Here is an 18,290-nt window from a genome sequence, read left to right as displayed (position 1 = left end):
TACTGTTGTTTTTATTCTCTGTGCACGTTTTTATAGTCAAGTATAAATACAATAGTGGTTTTATATACACAGAAATTTTGTGGCTTCTCCGGCAAATGTCAGGACCACGCTCAAAAGAGCACTTAGCGTTCTTAATGTTAGTCTGGCAGAATTTAGGAGCCTGAAATTAAAAATGAAATCTATACCACTCTGCCTAATTTCTTGGATGCATGAAAGTGTTGGTGTAAAAGTAACTAAAAACTTCCAATTTCTGACATTTTGCAAAATAGTCCTCCCACTTAGGACATCCTCCTGGTGAACTGGACATCTCAACACCTAGTTCATATCTGGGTTGACACTTGAGGCATCCCTGTGCTGAATAGTGAGAGGGACTGGGAACCTGTAGACATCTCACCATGAAAATGCCTAGGCTCCTTGGGGGATCTAGGCCTATTTTCTTGATCCTAGTCACAGTAATTACAGCCCAGAAGCCACTTATATGAACTAAAACATGAAATAGAGATGACATAAAAAGAAACTGATCTTGTCATTGAAGTGCTCACACACTGCTGCTGTAGGATATATACATGGCTGTTTTTACAAAAGTTACTGTACAATAACTTTTATAAGGCATGGAGTTGCCTGTGATATAGATACTCTGAATTCTAGTCTACGAGGAGTATGAACAACAAAAAAGGGAAAAAAAAATCTTTAAGTCCTAAGAAGTTGAAATGCTTCAAGAAGAATTAGTTCTACTTTTCATGAGCTCTGAGCTATATGCCCATTTTTTGTAGTAACTTCTGTTTTCAATATTCTGCTAAAATGTACAATATTTCAGAGATCCAAACAAGCAGTAGATCCTCCTTGAAAAGCCAAATGTTATTGCTTTAACTGTTATCTGCATATTTCCTCACAGTGAAAAAAAGCCCGACGTTTTTAGATGTGAACACAGGACCCTTCATCAGGACCAACAGCTTTGCCGATGAGCTTGACCTGGAGGGTGAAACTCTGTTGACCCCAATAACTCACATCTCACAGTAAGTCAAGGCTATTGAATTGTGCATTAGTTGACTTAGACAAGAGCAGCCAATCCAGGTGGGAGGAGCTGAAATATGGAGCTGATAGGGCTATCTCAGATATTTGCGTCAAACTCTTTTACCTTGAAGTTGGTGTATACTGTTCTGAGTGCCAGTAAATCTTCATGTTGACCTAAAGAAAAAGTTCACTTGGCTGTGACACACAGCTTTAGTTTTGAGCTAATGTCTGTGGGCAGCTGGTGGTTGATAGCCTCAGGATTTTCACATGGAGACAACGTGTGGGAGTACTTGCCTGTTGAGAATTATATTAATCCCTCCACCATTTTCCAGAGGAATAACTGTAAAGTGCAAATTTTGAAATATTTCTTACATGAAACACCAGCCTTTCAATTTCAGCAGCACCTTCTCAAACGGTCATATGATGATCTGCACTGGAAGAAAAGATCTGTTTTGGTCTTTATTACTGCTTTGTTGTATATATATATAAAAAAAAAAAAAGTTCTGAAATAGGCCTGTTTTTATTTTGTGAGTTTTTTTTCATTTTACATTTTCCACATATCTTTTATGTTAAAATGTTATCTTCATGTTTTGAGATTATTCTCAAATCCTTAGGAGAATGAAGTTGTAATTGCACTATAGCTTCACAAGGAAAAGTGGCTTGAGAATTGCAAAAGATATTATTTGAATGCCTTAAAAATGTCTATCACTAGTTAATTTGAACTCCTGACAAATTCCTATTATTTGCCATAGCAAGTGCATGGCAGTGTGTGAAAGATTAAGCTCATTCACCCCTCTAGCAGAGGCATGAGAGTGTTTCTTCCCCTTCTATTCCTAGAAATCCTTGGATTTCTGCAGTGAAACCACAGATGAGAATTCTTGGCATACTTAATTTTCTGAGGTACAAAACATGCAGAAATGCCTGCTGCCAATTTTCAGGCCTTCTTTCTATGCGATATAAATAGCAGAGAAGCGCAAACATATTTTTTATAGCCCATATAGAAAGTTTTATGTTTTTTAATTAAAAAAAGTAAGATGTGGGGAACCTTCCCTGCCCCCAAACAAAAGGACGTGCGTTTTCAGTTGAATCACCTACATGTACATACATTTGTAAGAAGAGATTTTAGGAGACTTTTATTCTGGAAGATTTCTTAGTGGTACAAGTAGGAGCAGGAAGTCATAAATTTCCTCAAGCCTTAGACAAGAACAACGGAGCAGCAAAACCAGATCTAGAAGTTTCTTTGCACAGCTTTTTTTAAATTTCAATTCACTGCAGTATTGCAGGCTTTCTTTAAGAAAAATAAGCCTTGGTGCTAGGAGTTCACATTATCCTTTTTGGATTTGAGGAGCATTCAGTTATTTCTTATTGTCACCTTCATTGATACATTTCATAAAGTAAGGTGCTCCATTATTTTTAAGTCAGATTTTGTAACAATAGAGGTTTTTGAAAGTATGGGCATTTGTGGGAGACCCTAGGATATGTAGATATTGTGTATCAACTGAAAAAATCTTACCAAACTAGCACCCTAGTCTTTTAGTAACATGCATATTTCTCTTTTACTACTTCAGTTTTTTGGTTATAATTTTTGTTCACATTTCTAGATTGCTCTAGGTAATGAGTGATGGGATGGTACAAAACATATCCCCGTATTTGCTTTGAATCAAGTCTATATTGGGAAGAAGAAAGTGCAGACTTTTTTGTTTATTTTGTAAGACTTTTGGTTTTAGATTCATAACTGGATAAAATATTAATTGAAATGTGTTCCTTTGAAGCATGGGTGCCCAAACATTGTAAAGCCTGAGGACTGTTCACGTGGAAGCACGTGTACTTTGTACGCAGTTGATTAAATGCCTGAAACAATGCCAGATAGTTCTATAGATATGAGGGTTTGGCAAAAAGTTAATGAAAACCCTTTGTTTTGCAGTGTCAGTTGGTGTATTTGGCTTTCAGCTAACAGACCTTCCCCAAAATTTTGAAATTCAAAAGATCGTAATGCTAGTTTCACTATTGGGTTGCGTAGCCTGCCTACATTTGGGGTGGCTGTCAAGCAAGCTGCTCTGCAGCATTTCACTAGGCACACGTGCTGCTGGTTGATGAAGACCCATCAATTTCCATGAATTATTTGAACAAAGGCTTATTTTTCATACTTAATTTCAAAGTCCCTGGGAACACATTTATAAGCTGGTTATATATGTATTAGTAGGACCTGAATGTCTGCCATGTGGGCATAGAAATAAATATCAAATTTACAACTGAGCAATAGATACATCTGTGCGCAAACCCCTTTACTAACCATTTCTATTACACAGAATATTAGTCAGTTCAGTTCCACGTCAGTGTGCGTATTTAATTCAGGCATGGAAGTTATGCTATGCGTGAGAGAACCCAGGATGAATTATTTTGTTCTGATGTCCCCAGTAGTGAAGGATTTTATTTCCTTAAAGCTATCACATGTACAGTATGATTGCTCCAGATTAGTTGATAAGGAAATAAACAGCCATTGTGCAAGTATTCCCAGGTACTTAACAAAAATACAGCAGCAGCTATGAAAACAAATTAGTAGGGAAAAGTCAAATTGAGTGCAAATAGCTCTAGTTTCAGGTCTTAAAAGCAATCCATGTTCTATCAAAGGAACACAAGCATGAAGACTGTTTCAGGAGGTGAGGCATCCTATAAAGCTCTTCTGCTAAGGATTCTTGAATTTGGTATTAGTAGAACTATTTCCTGGTCAATTATATATTTATTGCAACATACAAATTAGCTTATCCATAAACCATGGAAAGGTAACTCCAGAATAAACATGTATTTTTTGAATTCATAAATACACAAGTATTACGCAGTTATTTGGTGACACAACTGGAAAGTGACTTGTGGTTAACAGTGTGAAGAATATTTCCTTTTGAGAGGTAATGTAAATCTTCCAGCAAAAGTGTGTGTGGGGTACCTTCTGTATTACTGACAGGCAAGCACTTGGTGTCATTGTGGCTTAGAAACGTGTGGCTTAAAAAAGTTTGTTCCTCGCTTGTATTGGGTCATAAAAAGAAAATGCCATCTTTCAGCCATTATGACAAAGGGATTTTAGGCTGCTAGGCCTAAGTTCACTTTAAATTGAATTTCAGTGTGCAAAAAATATTCCTTATTTATATTTTTATATGTAGGTGCATATTCCCATTGGATTTAATGGAACAATTCTTATGCCTAGTAATAATAATGCAGGGTTATGGTGTTTGTTTGTTTTTTTTTTTTTTTCCAGGATGTATTCCTTGCTGTATTTTAAACGTGTTTCTGAAATAAATAATGTAGCAATTATAGCCCTATTTTTGTGGAATTAGAAAGGGGAAATCTTTCATGTGGAAAGATTGCTGTAGCAGTTAATCATGTCACTACTACTTTGAGGAAGCAAAAAATACAGAAGCACTTCGAGAGCTGATTTTCAAGCAGGAAATTGATTAGCATATAGAAAAAGAAATTTGCAGCAGGTGCGTGCAGAAATACAGAATAGAATAGTAGAGGATAGGAGAGTTAATTGCACTTAGCCTCATACATGAGGATTTTTATAAACTTAACATGCAGATTCAGGTGGTACAATCTAATTAGCTGTCAGATCTCACCTACAAAATGAACTGTAACAGGTTGAAAAATGCCGTAAACAGTGTATTGTTTTAAGACTTGTCTCTTCACTGATATGTTTAATCGTCTTTGTGGTCTCCTCCATCGTAAAAGTGACACATAAAACTAGATTGTAGCAATACCACACCTCTTTTTTGGACTTCTAACTGCCTGCTTTCTCTCTAATCAGCGTGATCCTCTATTGTCATCTGTTCCCTGTCTCACTTCATTGAGTCTTTTATTCTATTTACATTTTAAAGCAGTGGAAAATCAACGCTACTAGTAGTTAAGCCTCGGTTACCACAAGGTTGTTTCCATGTCTGTGTTCATATAACCATTTAATTTTCAGAACGTTTTTTAATTTTATATTTGGCATTAGCCAAAGATAGTCGAAAGAAGTAAGTCCAACTTTTGAACATGCAAATGGGAAGGAATAGGAGAAAAAATGGATTGAATTGAGCCAAAAAGGGAACAGAAGACAAGAATGAAAACTCTCAATCCAATGTATCTTTACATAATTATTTCTTACCTAGTTAAAGATGGTCTCTTACCTATTTAAAGAGCTCTCTATTCTCTATGAACCTTACAGAGATGCCACTGAATCAAAAATAAATTCAAGTCTGTTATTCATTTCCATAGTTTTCCATTGTTAAGATACAATAGCTCAGTAGCTTGTTTAATCAGTTCTGGTATATAAATGTTTAGTATTTCATTCTGGTTCCTAATAAGCAATTATTTTTTTTTTAGGGAAATACTATCTTTAGAATCACAGAATCATCTAGGTTGGAAAAGACCTTTGAGATCACCAAGTCCAACCAAGGACTCCTGGTAGAGTCATTTAGGTGTTGAGTTAGAAGTAAATGACGTTTGCCAATAGTGGAACAACTCTTCTTTGTTAAACAGCACAATAGATGCAATAGTTAAGCAAACAAATTTAGTGCTTTTTAATCAGTTTTAGATCAAGAGGAAATGGTTACAGATGGATCTTCCAGAATGATTGAAATGAATGCTTTTGGACGCTTTGAAAAGTAATAGAAATGATCAAAATAAAGCGTGCTGACAAACACTGAGTGCAGTGTCCATGGTGCTGTAGTTACCACTGGCTTTTCATTGAAATAATGTTTTCTTTCTTGTTTCTTTAAGATTTTTATTATTCTGCCATGTTTTTATTAACAACATGTAATCGGTTGGCATGAAGTAGGACCATGTTTTCTGGAACAAACAGCGCTGAATGTGTTTTATAACTGTCTCTTTTTTGTTAGATTATCAGTAAGTGGAAGTCTATTTGCTTTGATTTGATAGCTCATATTGTAAAAGATTCCTGCTTTTATCTTCCCCTCCTATGCCAAAATGACCCTGTGAAGTCTGAGCAAATATTTCTTTTTCACTCTCAAGTGGTCAGATCCAATGACTGACTTCTACTGTCACAAGAATTCTGTTTGAAATGCTGCTAACAATGTTTAAACCATGATTTGCATGGGGTCCATTTTATAATTAATGACAGGACATGTCAAGAGCATAGCATTGATAGCAACTGTTTGTAAAAATATTCTTGAGCTAAGACCAGAACTTAATGATCAAACTTCATTGGTTACTGTTCTTTGCATTATTCCATTCATTTACTTTGCTTGCAAAAGGAAAACCTTCAGTGCTTGCTGTATGTTGGGCAGCATTCCTTTTTTATTTGGCATATCTTACTATGTTGTCAAACTCCCTGTTGTCAACTCTCTTGATTTAATATTTTTCTAAAAAGAGGGAGGACTCTTTCCCAGAGTTATTCCCTCTCGTATGGAAAAGCATCATTATATCCTGTGCTTTGGTGATAAATTAACCATAAACTTAGCCATAGAAATCAAGCCTAGAACTCTGTATGTATTGATAATCAGATCTTTCTCATCTGTTCAGCTGCTTTGAGCCACTTGAAGATGTGAAGTGTCCCCAAAGCTGCTTTCACAAGCAATCAAGAATGTCCTTTTCTTGGAAGGAAATCCCATAACGGTGGTAAACGAGACATTGTGATGATTTCAGCATCATCATCCTTTTTTTTTTTTTTTTTTTTTACTGTGGGTCCTATGAGCAAACTTGTCTCTTACAGCAGATGGTTATTCTAGGCCAGTTGTGCTCTTCATACTCTATAAGAATTTGATTTCTGCCTTATGAATATTGCTGTCATTCAGAAGCACTGCCCAAAGAGCTATGACATTCTCACTGTAGCAATGAGCTAATAGTATTGGGATCTTGTATTTTCTTGTGTGGCTGCCTTGATTCACAATTGTTATAAACTTGCCCATCTTGCACTTGAAAAGTGCTGTAGCTACTGCTATGCAAGACAAGTGTGCTACTCTGTTTTCATGTGCTACTGCATCTGTCCTTATGTCTGTTTTTGTTCTCTTGTCCTATTCCTAGACTGGAAGCTCTTTGGGCTGGGGACTGGGGTGTGTGTGTTCGATACCTGATAGGTGGGATCGCAGCACACGACCAGAGCCATGTGCCCTAATGCCATCTGAAGTCTGCTGCAAAGCTGGCTCATCTTGGCAAATCGCGTTTTCCGTGATACAGGCAGGTAATCATAATCTTTGTTTTTACAGATGAATTACCTGAGATACGCTGAAGCTAAGACTTGGGCAAAGCTTCATGGTGTCTTATTTCACCCTCAGCACCATAGGATCTGAGCAACTTCCGACAGTGCAATAAGTAATGTGGCTAACATCTGTCCCGTGTGGTTACTCATTTCTTTTATCTTTAGGGAGAAGGTCTTGTGTACTGTGGTGGGTGGTTGCTTTTTTCATAGATTAGATAGAATGTGTTGTTTACATCTATAGATCTGAAGACCAGAGGGGATAATTAGATCATTTCCTTTGATCTTGTAAAAGATAGGCTGTAGGGCTCCATCAAGTTGAACTCAGCATTGCTGTGATGTGTTTTTAATATTAGCAAAAACACAATTAAAAGAATTGGATTTCATAAGCTTAGAGAGTGAACAGGTGAAAAATTCAGACAGGAACACAGTTTGATATTTCATCCCTGTTCTTATATCTATTTACTAATTGGAGAGGGAGGAGCCATCATATACTGGGGCTGTTATTTACCAGAATATAGTATTGGACAAATATGTTCGGTGTTAAAGGTTACAAGTGTTTATGAAATAATATTCTCAAGATCTTTTCTCCCTTACTACAAATTGTCACTGACAAATTCCAGTACAGTGTAAAATTGCTATTTGGCTATTTTATGTTTCTGACACAGCATAAAAGTAATGTGTTGACTTTTCCTAGTGTACAAACCGTCTAGGCAGAAGCTAAGATAGCTTAGATATTTCTTTTGTGTTGCAGATGAATGTTGCATTCCTTGGTCTCCAAGTGCTGGTTTACATTTTGATTGATGTTAAGTAATTAAACCAGACTCCAGCTGCTTAGTGATTCAGAAGTACAGGGCTCCTATGCTGTAAAAACAACAAGCAACTCCCCACTTACTAACTTTTATCATTGTTTACTTTGGGCACCATACAGAATAAGAAGTGCAAAAATTGGGGGGGGGGGGGGGGGGGGGGGAAGGGGAGATGATGGTGGGGACACAACACAATAAAAACGTCCCACTTTTATCTAGCATTTTACAAAGTTAAATTTATGATCTTCTTAAGTTAACTCCAGAATTACAATTAAAAGCATAAATGTTTTGTTTCTATTACAAGGATGGATGATAGCTCTGCTTTTTCTTTAGATGTGAGGGATAAAAATTTGAGTAGTTTGTTATTATAGCCTTTGAGGCGGAGGGGGGACACAACAACCCAAAACACCAAAACCCAGCACTTTCAGTGTTAAATAATGATTCCCCAAAAATGGGGTAGAAATTTTTTTTAATGGTTTACTGATTGCACGGTGAATATAATAGTTTTCTCATGGTGTGGTAACAAGCTACTCCTTGTGAAGTTGTAGAATGTAGTACATTAAATAGCAGTCCCATTGGCATATTTTACCTGTGCCCAGCATTATGCCCACACATGTTGTGTGTACTTTGCTAAATCAGTGTGGCCAACGTACCTGGATTTGCCATCACAGGTCTCCAGCAAGGATCTCTGATACCACTACAAGGTTGTAGAAATACCTGTCAATATCGGTTGGCACATACTGATATTGACTTAGTAGACCCCTAAGATGTTATTCCACGTACAGGTACATACTATTAAATGAGCGTTTTTAGCAAAATATTATAATATTGGCCAATATGTTAACATTTGTAAATATTTCTTTTCAGTAGTGAAATGGTGCCTATGGATGAGAGTGTAATTACAGATACCTGTTTCTCTGTTTGGGGCAGACATAGCTGAAAACCAACAAAGCATAACAAGCAAATAGTTTATCTAATGTATTTTTGACCTAATTATCTCATTCCAGGCTGAACTATCAAATCCAGGCATGAAACAGTATGGTATTAAAAGCCAGTAGCACGTGTGACCCAAGGGACCCTTATGTTTTAATACTTGGATAACATTTCCTTTATAATAAGGTCTTGTGAGAACATCTTTCGTAGCAAAGTGAATTACTTAGGAGAAAATGGAAATCAACAGCTGGTTTAAATACTGCTGAGTAATGCAATAGGAGAAACGGTAGTGCACTGCTAAAGGAAAACACCTTTTGGTAACAGTATTGATGTACAAGGAAACAATTTCAAAAGCTGAAAATGAGATGGTGTACCTGTTTGTAATACTGTAATTGTTCAGGAAATTGCATGCTGTAGGTTCTGTGGGCAAAAGTGATCTGAAAATTGCTCAAGCATATTATGAATACAAGTTAATTTTTCCTATGAACTTCATTCCACAGTTTTTTTTTTCACAAGTAAATGCTGCTCCCAGGAGGACCAGGGCCTGATTCAGAATTAATTTAGTATTCTCCTTATGTTGTACTTACCTGGAAGTCCTTTTACAGCACTGACACACATTACAGGGTTTCTTCTGCAACTGTTGTTTCTGATCACTAGCGATGAGGTTTTATCCTAAGCTAAAGAAGTGGTCAGGTAGAGCTGTGCTCTAGCTCTGCCCGTGAGCATGGACACATGGGGTATGTGCCATGCAGAGCCCCCAGCTGTGGCTGCTTGCCCTGGATCAAGAGACCAGGAGGTGAGGTAGCTGTTGATCGCAATGTACTTTCTTCATGCGACTACAAAGACTGAAACGTGTTTTTGCTCAGGGACTTTGTCATTCCTATATGTAGAACTGCTTTGTTTTAATCATCACAGGAAATTAAAGTAGGAAAAGCTGAAGCATTTTCTTTGTGCTGCAGACGAAATACCTTAAATACCTTACAGTAGCTGTCAGCTTGTTAGAAAGCTACAGCTAAGCACCTGACCTTTTGCTTATGGCTGTGTTTTGGTCTGTGTTTTCCTTAGGTTCTTGTACTGCACCCATTTCTGTGGTTACTGAGCGCCTCTTGGGATAAAAGTAAATACAGATGCTAGTCATTGCTGGGTCTGGTTACTCCTCTACTTCTTTTGCAAGGAGAAGTAATGTTTATCATTTGTTTTTCTATATGTAAAATGCATAAATACAGTGCCTAAATGACGGCAGAGCATGAAGTGGTAACCACTGTCAATCTGGCTTCATGTTCTTTTGGGCTGGAGTCTGCCCCGCAACAAAGTCCCATCTCCTGTGCCACCAAATGTCACCAATACAGAAATGTCACTGTTCCTTAAAGGGGGAGTTACTGCGAGTGGTGGGGGCCCAGGGACTTGGTCTTTTAGGAATCTTGAGCCCACATGAATTATATTCAGTGTGATGCCATGTCCTGCAGAGAGCCGATGAACTGAGCAGAGTGCAGCAGAAACGTAATAGTCTGTATGTAATTCCTAATTCAAGAGGCTGACAGGCTGCATTTTGTAGATGCAGCATTGTTGGTTGGGATTTTTTTGTTTGAGGGATGGCACTTTCAGGCAGGCTAGATCCATAATAAAGGCTGTGTATGAATGGAAAATACCAGAAGATGCCAAAAATGATTTAGATCCCTACAAAAATTCACTTTGCATGCAGGAATACAAAGGGAGGTGAACTAAGAGGTGTATCAGATGAGGCGCTGCATTTGGAAATCACTTTTGTCTACATCTGACAGTAAGTTTACCGCTTTGACAAGACCTTTAAGATATTGGGAGTAAAATTCACTTGAATTATCCTCATGAACTTTTTTAATGTAGTGCAGCTGTTACTCTGGGAAACATCTGGGAAACTCTACCTTGTAGAGTTCTTTTTTTCTTTTTTAGAATTACAGAAACAATTTAGACCCTGGCCAGAATTTGGTGTGGCTTTGTCTATGACCTTCTCTCAGTTCTTTTAAAAATGTAACCCCCATATATTTTAGATGTGAATTTTTAAGGAAAGCATAAAAAATTGTGAACAAATCTTTTGTTTAGATGGGTTTTATTTTTTGTAGAAAAAAGTCTAGCGTTTAAAAATGAGTAAATCATTTTTATTCAATAAGAGAACTCAAGCATTTATTACTATTGTGTACAGAAGAGTATTAACTGAGTTCCTGGCAAGCAGTTTATACTTGTTTTTGCCATACTGGCTTTCTTCATACAGGTTAGCCTCTGCTTAATGACTACTGAGCCCTATCATCTTTAAAAAACAAACAAACAGAAAAACATTCTGCAGTAAGTGGGATCCAGAAGTGCTCATAGACAGCATAACTTTTTTCCAGTTGTCAGTTTTGTGCTGCAGTGGACTTCACTGCCATTAGTCAGCAGTGAATGGTTTTGAAACTCCTGACAATCCATTGTTTTAAAGTTGATTTTAACACAAAATGGAAACTTGTTTCGGGCTCTCCCGCAGATGGTGGGACACAGGGGACATCACCAGCATGGTGTGGAATGTCAATTTTCCTTTTGTTTAGCAATGTGAGCTGTCAACAGTGCTTAGCAGGCCAGAGATGGGTTTGAAAAACCAAAGAAACAAGATTTGTATGAAATGTTAGAAATTCACCTAGATCTGTAAGTCAAGGGTCAAATTTCCTCCATTGTTGAATGTGGAGTATTCAGGAGCTTTGTGTTGAGAGGTTGCAGAGGTGAAATGCGTCTTTTTCTTCTCCACTTTTACCTCAAGTCCAGAAAGCTAAACTGCCACGTGTATGTAGGGGAGGTTTTGTTTTTTTTGTTTTTTTGTTTTCTTGTGTTGGTTTCCAGAAACCCCAGGATTTAGAAAACCCTGGATTTAGAGCCCTGCTGTGGTTGACAGTACACATACAAATAGCAAAAATGAGTCTTGTCTGAAGATTTTATGCGTTATCTGCTCATTTTCAGGAGGAACAGAAAGACTATAGGCTGAGGCAGAAACCTCTGTTTGAAAGCACTACTCTGTCTTAGCAAAGTAGTGGAAATTTTGGCAAACTAGTCTTATGGCCTGTTCTTCTGTACCCACCTGTTTTTTGAGAAGCATCATGCTCTCTGACACTGAGAAATTCTGGTGCAGCAGCATAGAAGTTAATTCCTCTTCTTTCTTCTCTTTCCTCCCCATACTCTTAGCTGTTTTTTGAATTGTGCAACAATTGTTGGTGGTTCTTAGCTACTTGATAGAATAAGTAATGCAGGGCAGTCAGGAAATATGTTGCATGATTAAACAGACATTATAAACGTCATCCATGTGAATAAATACACTGAGAAGTTAAAATGCTATTCATTGTTCCACTTGCTGTGTAATTACTTAATACCTCAAAATGTTTAGGCTGTGTGAGTTTCTTTATTTGGAAGAAAAGATAAGGATTTGTGTATGTGCTTTCACCTGGAGGATTTGCACGGTGCTTGGTGATGTATAATGAGGAGATATAACTGGAATGTACCTTACAAGCAATATCTGTGCTTGAGTCCTGAAATGGCTGCTGGGATAATAAGTAATGGAGAGATGCAACCAAAGGATATTTGTTCTTCAGTGAATTTAGTAAGTGTTCTCAATCCATCCACTTTTTGTTTTAGGAACCTAATCTAATCCTGTCTATGTAAAATTTTCAGATACTAATTTGGCATGCCTTCTTATCCACATCCTTTGTCACACTTTAGAATCTTGATCTTTAATATTTTGTTTTAAAAAATGGCTATTTGTAGTTTTCCTCTTTTTAGGCCACCCACATGGGGGCACCTGCAAGGTCTTCAGAGATACTTCCTTTACTCTGCAGGACGCTGAGGTTTCTGTAAGTGTATGTACTGTGTCTCATCCATTCATCATTATTACATCTTAATATAGATCTCAGGTTTGCTAAATTATGTTAAATCACTTCCATATTGAAACACATGAATAATTTTGAATTACCATGTGCTGCAAACAGCAGGATCAGATTATTAGAGCTCTTAATTGTTTGTCTTTTTCTTTGAAAGCTTATGGTGTTTTCCTGTAAATTATGAATTGGCAAATAATATATACTATAGGCTTTTCAGCATAACTCTGAATGGCATATTTAAGGCCCTAAGTACCTCTAGGAACTCTTTTTCTGAGAGAAGTACAGTTTAAAGATATGAACTGCTCAAAAAGCAGTTCAATATAAATCATACCTAATGGAGCTGTAGTCATTATAGCTTGCAGATCCTCTGAGAGAAGTATGAATTACTAAAAATATTTGTGTGGCAGGAGTCTGTTATTTCTTAATGACTTTTGTTACACACACAAGGTGTCACTGTGTCAGAAGGAAGTGAAAGGGGAAAAAGAGGAACGGAGGAAAGGATAAAAGCAAGCCAACTGTCCAAACTGAGAACATGCATGTCTAAGTTAGAAGTTTTTGAGTTCAGCTTCTCTAATTGAACAGGCCATTTGTGTGGAATACAGAATGTAAAATATGCAAGGGGAGAGAAATGAGACTGATGGGTGTGGGGAGTTGTATGTGATGGGGAAAGCATTCAAAGTGCATGAAGCAGTACTTATAGATCTGGCACAAAGACTGACAGAGAAAGATAGCGTTTAGGTAGTTGGAAAGTAAAAATGAGGTTGAGAGCTCTACCTTAATTACCTGCTTACCCTTGTCCCATCTGCACTTCCTCTGGGCAGTTCATTGAAAGGCTAGAACATTACGAACGCCTGAACAAGCACCTTTTGGGAGGGTTGGAAAGGAAGGGGCGAGTCTTGGAGGTGCTGTGGTGAAACGGATTGTGGCAGAAGGAGAGAGGAGAAAAAGAGTAATTGAAGGATGTAAGCCCCAGTGAGCAGGAAGGATAGTTATATCAACAATGGCAGGAGGAGGAAACGGGCTGAGGATAGGAAAGAGAAGGTAGCTGGTCCTGGTGACGCCATTGGATAAATTTGTTCTTGGAATGCAACACCTTTGGTTCTGCTGGCATCGATGTACTTTCAGAGACTCATATTCTTCAAGTTGGCTTTATGGCTTAGTATTTTTCAGAAAATAATTTAGTTGATGCTGCATTCTAGACACCTTGGTAGTCCTATAGGAACTGTGTAGATCTGGATGTGTGTTCAGAAGAAGCAACCTAAAGGAAATACACTTTGTAATTTTTTCTTCCATGTTCCCATTTTTCCAAGATTTAGTGAACCTGAATTCAGTGTTGATGGCCGAAGGGTAAGCAGACTGGTAGTTTGGTTAATAATTCATATAACAACACTTTCTGACTTAGCTTTATCAAAGACCTGTAAATAGGAGAAATAGGAAAAAATGAGGCATTTTCTGTGCCTTTATTGCAACCTGGCTTTTTGAGGTGGAAAGGCTCTCGTCTAGCTTTGTGGCTCACTTTTCTATGACATATGTTCCTCCCTGTCCACAGGGCCTCTCCCTCTTTTATTTCCTTTACACCCCAGTCATAAAACAAGGGAACCAGTTCTTTCCTTGGTTCTTGATGACAAACATCTAATCTAACTCCGACTGTCTGCCATCTGCCAGCATCATCCCCAGACTCCACTGACATTCACCCACTTGGCTTTAAAATAAATAAGTAAAGAATCTGTCCATGTTTCCTTGATGGCAGCAATACCCTATCTGGCCTTAGTCCAAAGCCTTGCTTAGCTCTTCACAGGTGCCACATATGGGTTATTGATGCCTGTATAAACTCCACGTAGCTATCTTTGCCCCTTATGCTGAAGGACAGATTATAACACTTTGTAACATGCTTGAAATAGTCGCTAAGTTTCTGACCAAACGAATAGTATGTTAATGTATGTAAATTATACATGGCACCAAATTCTCATTAGAAAAAACATTACAGCCCTTATAAGCTTGCAAACCGAATGTGTTCAGCAAGGATGTTTTTTGAGAAAATAATGTAAAATATAAGCATATGAGCTGTACGCATGTATGTCCACACTTGCACCTCTGATGTCCTTTATGAATTTTCCCTTTACTGTGTTGCCCACATTGATGGGCTCTGCATTCAGCGTTGCTAGTGAATTACACTGTACATCTTACCTGAAGTTAGCTAACAGTCTTGTTATGTGATTTCATATAATTAATTTTATAGCTGGCCTGTAAGGAAGAAAAAGGAATTGGATAATGCAAACAGCCTTTGAGAGGGGTTGTTGTTAATAAACCTGTCAGTCATTTAGGATTGCATCACTTTGGAAATATGTTCTGCTATTTTCCAAATTTTTTTCTGTCATTCATGCCCTGCATTTTGTTTTGTGACAGCTTCACGAACTGTAGGGCTCTGGTTTCATACTCGAGAAATTAGTTTCATATTTTTTCACCTTGAGGAAAAAGAGAGAGATGTTGAGAGATCCTCATGCTAAAGCAAAGGGATTTAGTTTAACACAAGGGGGCAGTGGTGTTATATATGAAGTTATGCCTACCTTTGAGTTACTCGGCCGGGGGTTAATAGTCAACTCGATGACAAAATTAGTGTAGTAGGGTGACACGAGTGCGTTCTCTTATTTCAGCAGCATTCACTGATGCTCCAAGTAGAAAGGTTGGTAGGATTTTAAGAAGGATTTATTTGTAATTCTGTTTTGAAAAACAACAAAAATGTCTGTGTGTATGATGACAAACTGTTTTGTTTTTAAAGGGTGAAAAGTGCATGTGTGTGTACATATAAAAAAGAAGTCCGTGTTCCTTTGTGTGTATATAGATGTATATGATGATGTAGGTCGTGGATACGATAGATGGCTTCAGTACTTTCCATGCTTGCAACCTACAAGCATCTCAGCCAAATGCTAATATCTCCTCAGGGCTTTGGGATGAGAAGAAATCTGAACATAAAATCTCTTCTAAAAACTCTGTATACAAAGGATTTCAGTTGGAAAGTGGACGTGGCTTAAAGAGGGTTGATTCTGTGAGAGGGATCGAGTAGGAGCTCTCTCCATGTTTGTTTTGGATGGGAGGTAGGAGAGCACTCGAGAAGGCTCCTTTCAGACTTGATCTTTCCTCCTTTACATCCCTGCTTGTTGTATTCCTGGAAAGGCCAATAGGTAATGTTCAGTACAACCGGGGAACACTCAGTATGATTTCTGTGCTCAGTTCTCAGTGGGAAGCAGTAAAATACTAAAGGTGTCAGATTAATCAAAGTCTGTTACAGATGTTGGGCTAGTGTTTTACCTGAGTTACAGTCCTCTTGTGGTTTTTGTTTGGAAGATCCAACTACTTTCAACAGAAAACTGAATCTTCTGGATTCGCCTTGTAGATAAGGGTGCATATGTACAGAGTCCCAGAACTATAATCTTAAAGTAAAGTGATTTTAATCCTAATGTGTCATGACACATCGTGAGCAAGTCTTGCAGCATAGCTCTCAAGCACAGTCTTCCAAACAAGTTTTCCAGCATAGGTCTGTGGTCAGAATGGGTCTCTAAGGAGAATGCAGGGAGAAAAAATATGTTAGCAGTTTAGTATGTTATCTAACTCCAAGTTTGGAACCTATTTCCTATTAAGAGAGATCACATATTTAAAAGCTGATAAGCCCAATCTGTAGTTACTTTATGATTCTGCTGCAGAACGAGGCTATCCATAGCATTTTATCACTCTATCATGTCAGAAATCTCTCTGGTTTCTGGAGCTATTAAGAGGAGCCTCTAGGCTGATCAGCTAGATGGGATGAAGCACACTTTAATGGCAGTTGGTAATGTAACCTGGCTCATGTGTATCATGCTCCAGGATGTACTGATCACTGCTGTCGCCAGGACTAGGCAGGTGGTCCTTATAGATTGTACCACCACCATAACTTCAGCTTTCCATATGAAAACTTCTCTGAGAGACAGCACCTCTTTTTTTCCCCTTTCCCCCCTTTTCATGATACTTACATAGCAGGACAGCTGTAAAAGTGGAACTGCTTAACATACATCAGCCATTTTTCCTCTCAGGATACATGAGAAATGTGTTTAAGTTAAGATTTGTAACTGGAAGGTTTTTTCTTTTTAGAATAAATTATTGATAGAAGAAGGGAAAACCCCTGAAAGATGAAAGTGTTATAAATAGTGCTGAAACAACAGAGCCTTCAACAGGCATCAACAGGGTGTAAGTGACTCAGGTGGGTTATACACCTAAAGTTGCCTTCTCTTAGTGTGTGTCGCTTAAGGTCACTATTATAAAATGTGAGCTTTAACTGAAAAAATATGGTACTTGGGATGCTGTATCTTTAATGGATTCTTTATTACGCCTGACAGCATTTTCTTATATACATTTTTTTGAGCTGAGTATTAGTTTCATCAGCCAGGACATAATTTTCTATCAGGAAAGAAAAGCAATTCATATTATTTCTTCTTCATGAGTTCCCTTATTTTAACCTCCTTAGCCAGGTGGGGCTAGCAAGAAATAAAATATGCAGAAGTTGCATGCACTATTGCATAAATCAACATCTCTTTTGAAAGGAAGCAAGGCAAGTATGATCCTCTTGCCTGAATGTCACCAGTTGCAAGTCCCTGGATACTTCTTAATATCATTGTTCTGCCTTACCTAAACTTCATAGGAGTTAAAAGTCTAAATGATGCTCAGTTTCATGAAATACCTAATTTTGGAGGAGAAGAGGAAGAGGTAAAGCCCTGTGGTTGGTTCCTCTACCGAAGTGAAAGATTTGTCTGCATACAGCCTTATTGTTAGACAAGGCACAATCCATACAGGGAGCCACAAGAAAACAACTTTTGTGAATTCCCCTGTGTTTTGAACTGTTTCTTCTACTAGAGAGAGGATGAAATGATATCTAAACTTGAAAGTTGGAAAATGCCTGTAATTTAACAAAGTGAAGCCCTCCAGTATACGTGTGTACTGCACAAGCAATGAAATTGTTAGGGAGGATTACAATGAAAGGCTGTTTTCTCAACTATATTCACTTAAGAACAGTAGTTATTTTTACTGTAAGCCAGTACCTTTGCAGCTGTTAAATAGTTGACACCTGGTGACAACCCATGCCCTCTCCATCCCCTACCCAGAACAGGAAAGATGCTCTTTCCTGTCCTATGAATCAGCAAAACCACAACGTGACCTAAAGTGAGTTTGACCTAGATGCTGAGACTGATTCGCCAGTGTTTCAAAGAGTACTTTGAGACTGGCTTGAAGAGATTGGAAGCTTATCCTGAAATTTACCATGGGTGGTTTATGTTTTTCCGTTCTTCACAATTAGTTTCAGACTGATTTCATATGATGTTTCTCTGAATGCTTTTTATTCAGGGAATGAACATTTTGTCTGTTCTCAAAGCCTAGCTAGTGAGATTACGCTAACTTTGAACTAGGTATTTCCACTTGCAGCATCTTTCTGCTCCCAATGTGAAA

The 18,290-nt window shown here is 37.9% G+C and overlaps 1 protein-coding gene across 7 annotated transcripts in view; it reads left to right on the top strand.

Moving 5' to 3' along the window:
* Positions 1–18,290, top strand: part of KCNQ1 (potassium voltage-gated channel subfamily Q member 1) — a 408,236-nt gene that overhangs the window by 170,985 nt on the left and 218,961 nt on the right. For 6 of the 7 annotated variants that reach the window (XR_010831793.1, XR_010831794.1, XM_066997896.1 and 3 more), the window contains one exon: positions 896–1,016. Coding sequence is in view for 5 of the 7 variants with exons in the window: in XM_066997896.1 (XP_066853997.1) it covers positions 896–1,016 (121 nt within the window). In the remaining 2 variants the exon portion in view is untranslated. Of the gene's footprint in view, positions 1–895; positions 1,017–6,528; positions 6,635–18,290 lie in introns of those variants that run through there. The other variant, XM_066997897.1, reaches the window with a different exon arrangement.

Source organism: Anser cygnoides, chromosome 5 (assembly GCF_040182565.1).
Source record: "Anser cygnoides isolate HZ-2024a breed goose chromosome 5, Taihu_goose_T2T_genome, whole genome shotgun sequence".
NCBI classification, from domain to species: domain Eukaryota; kingdom Metazoa; phylum Chordata; class Aves; order Anseriformes; family Anatidae; genus Anser; species Anser cygnoides.
Note: the sequence above shows the minus strand (reverse complement) of the source record. Positions and strands in the feature narration are given on the sequence as shown.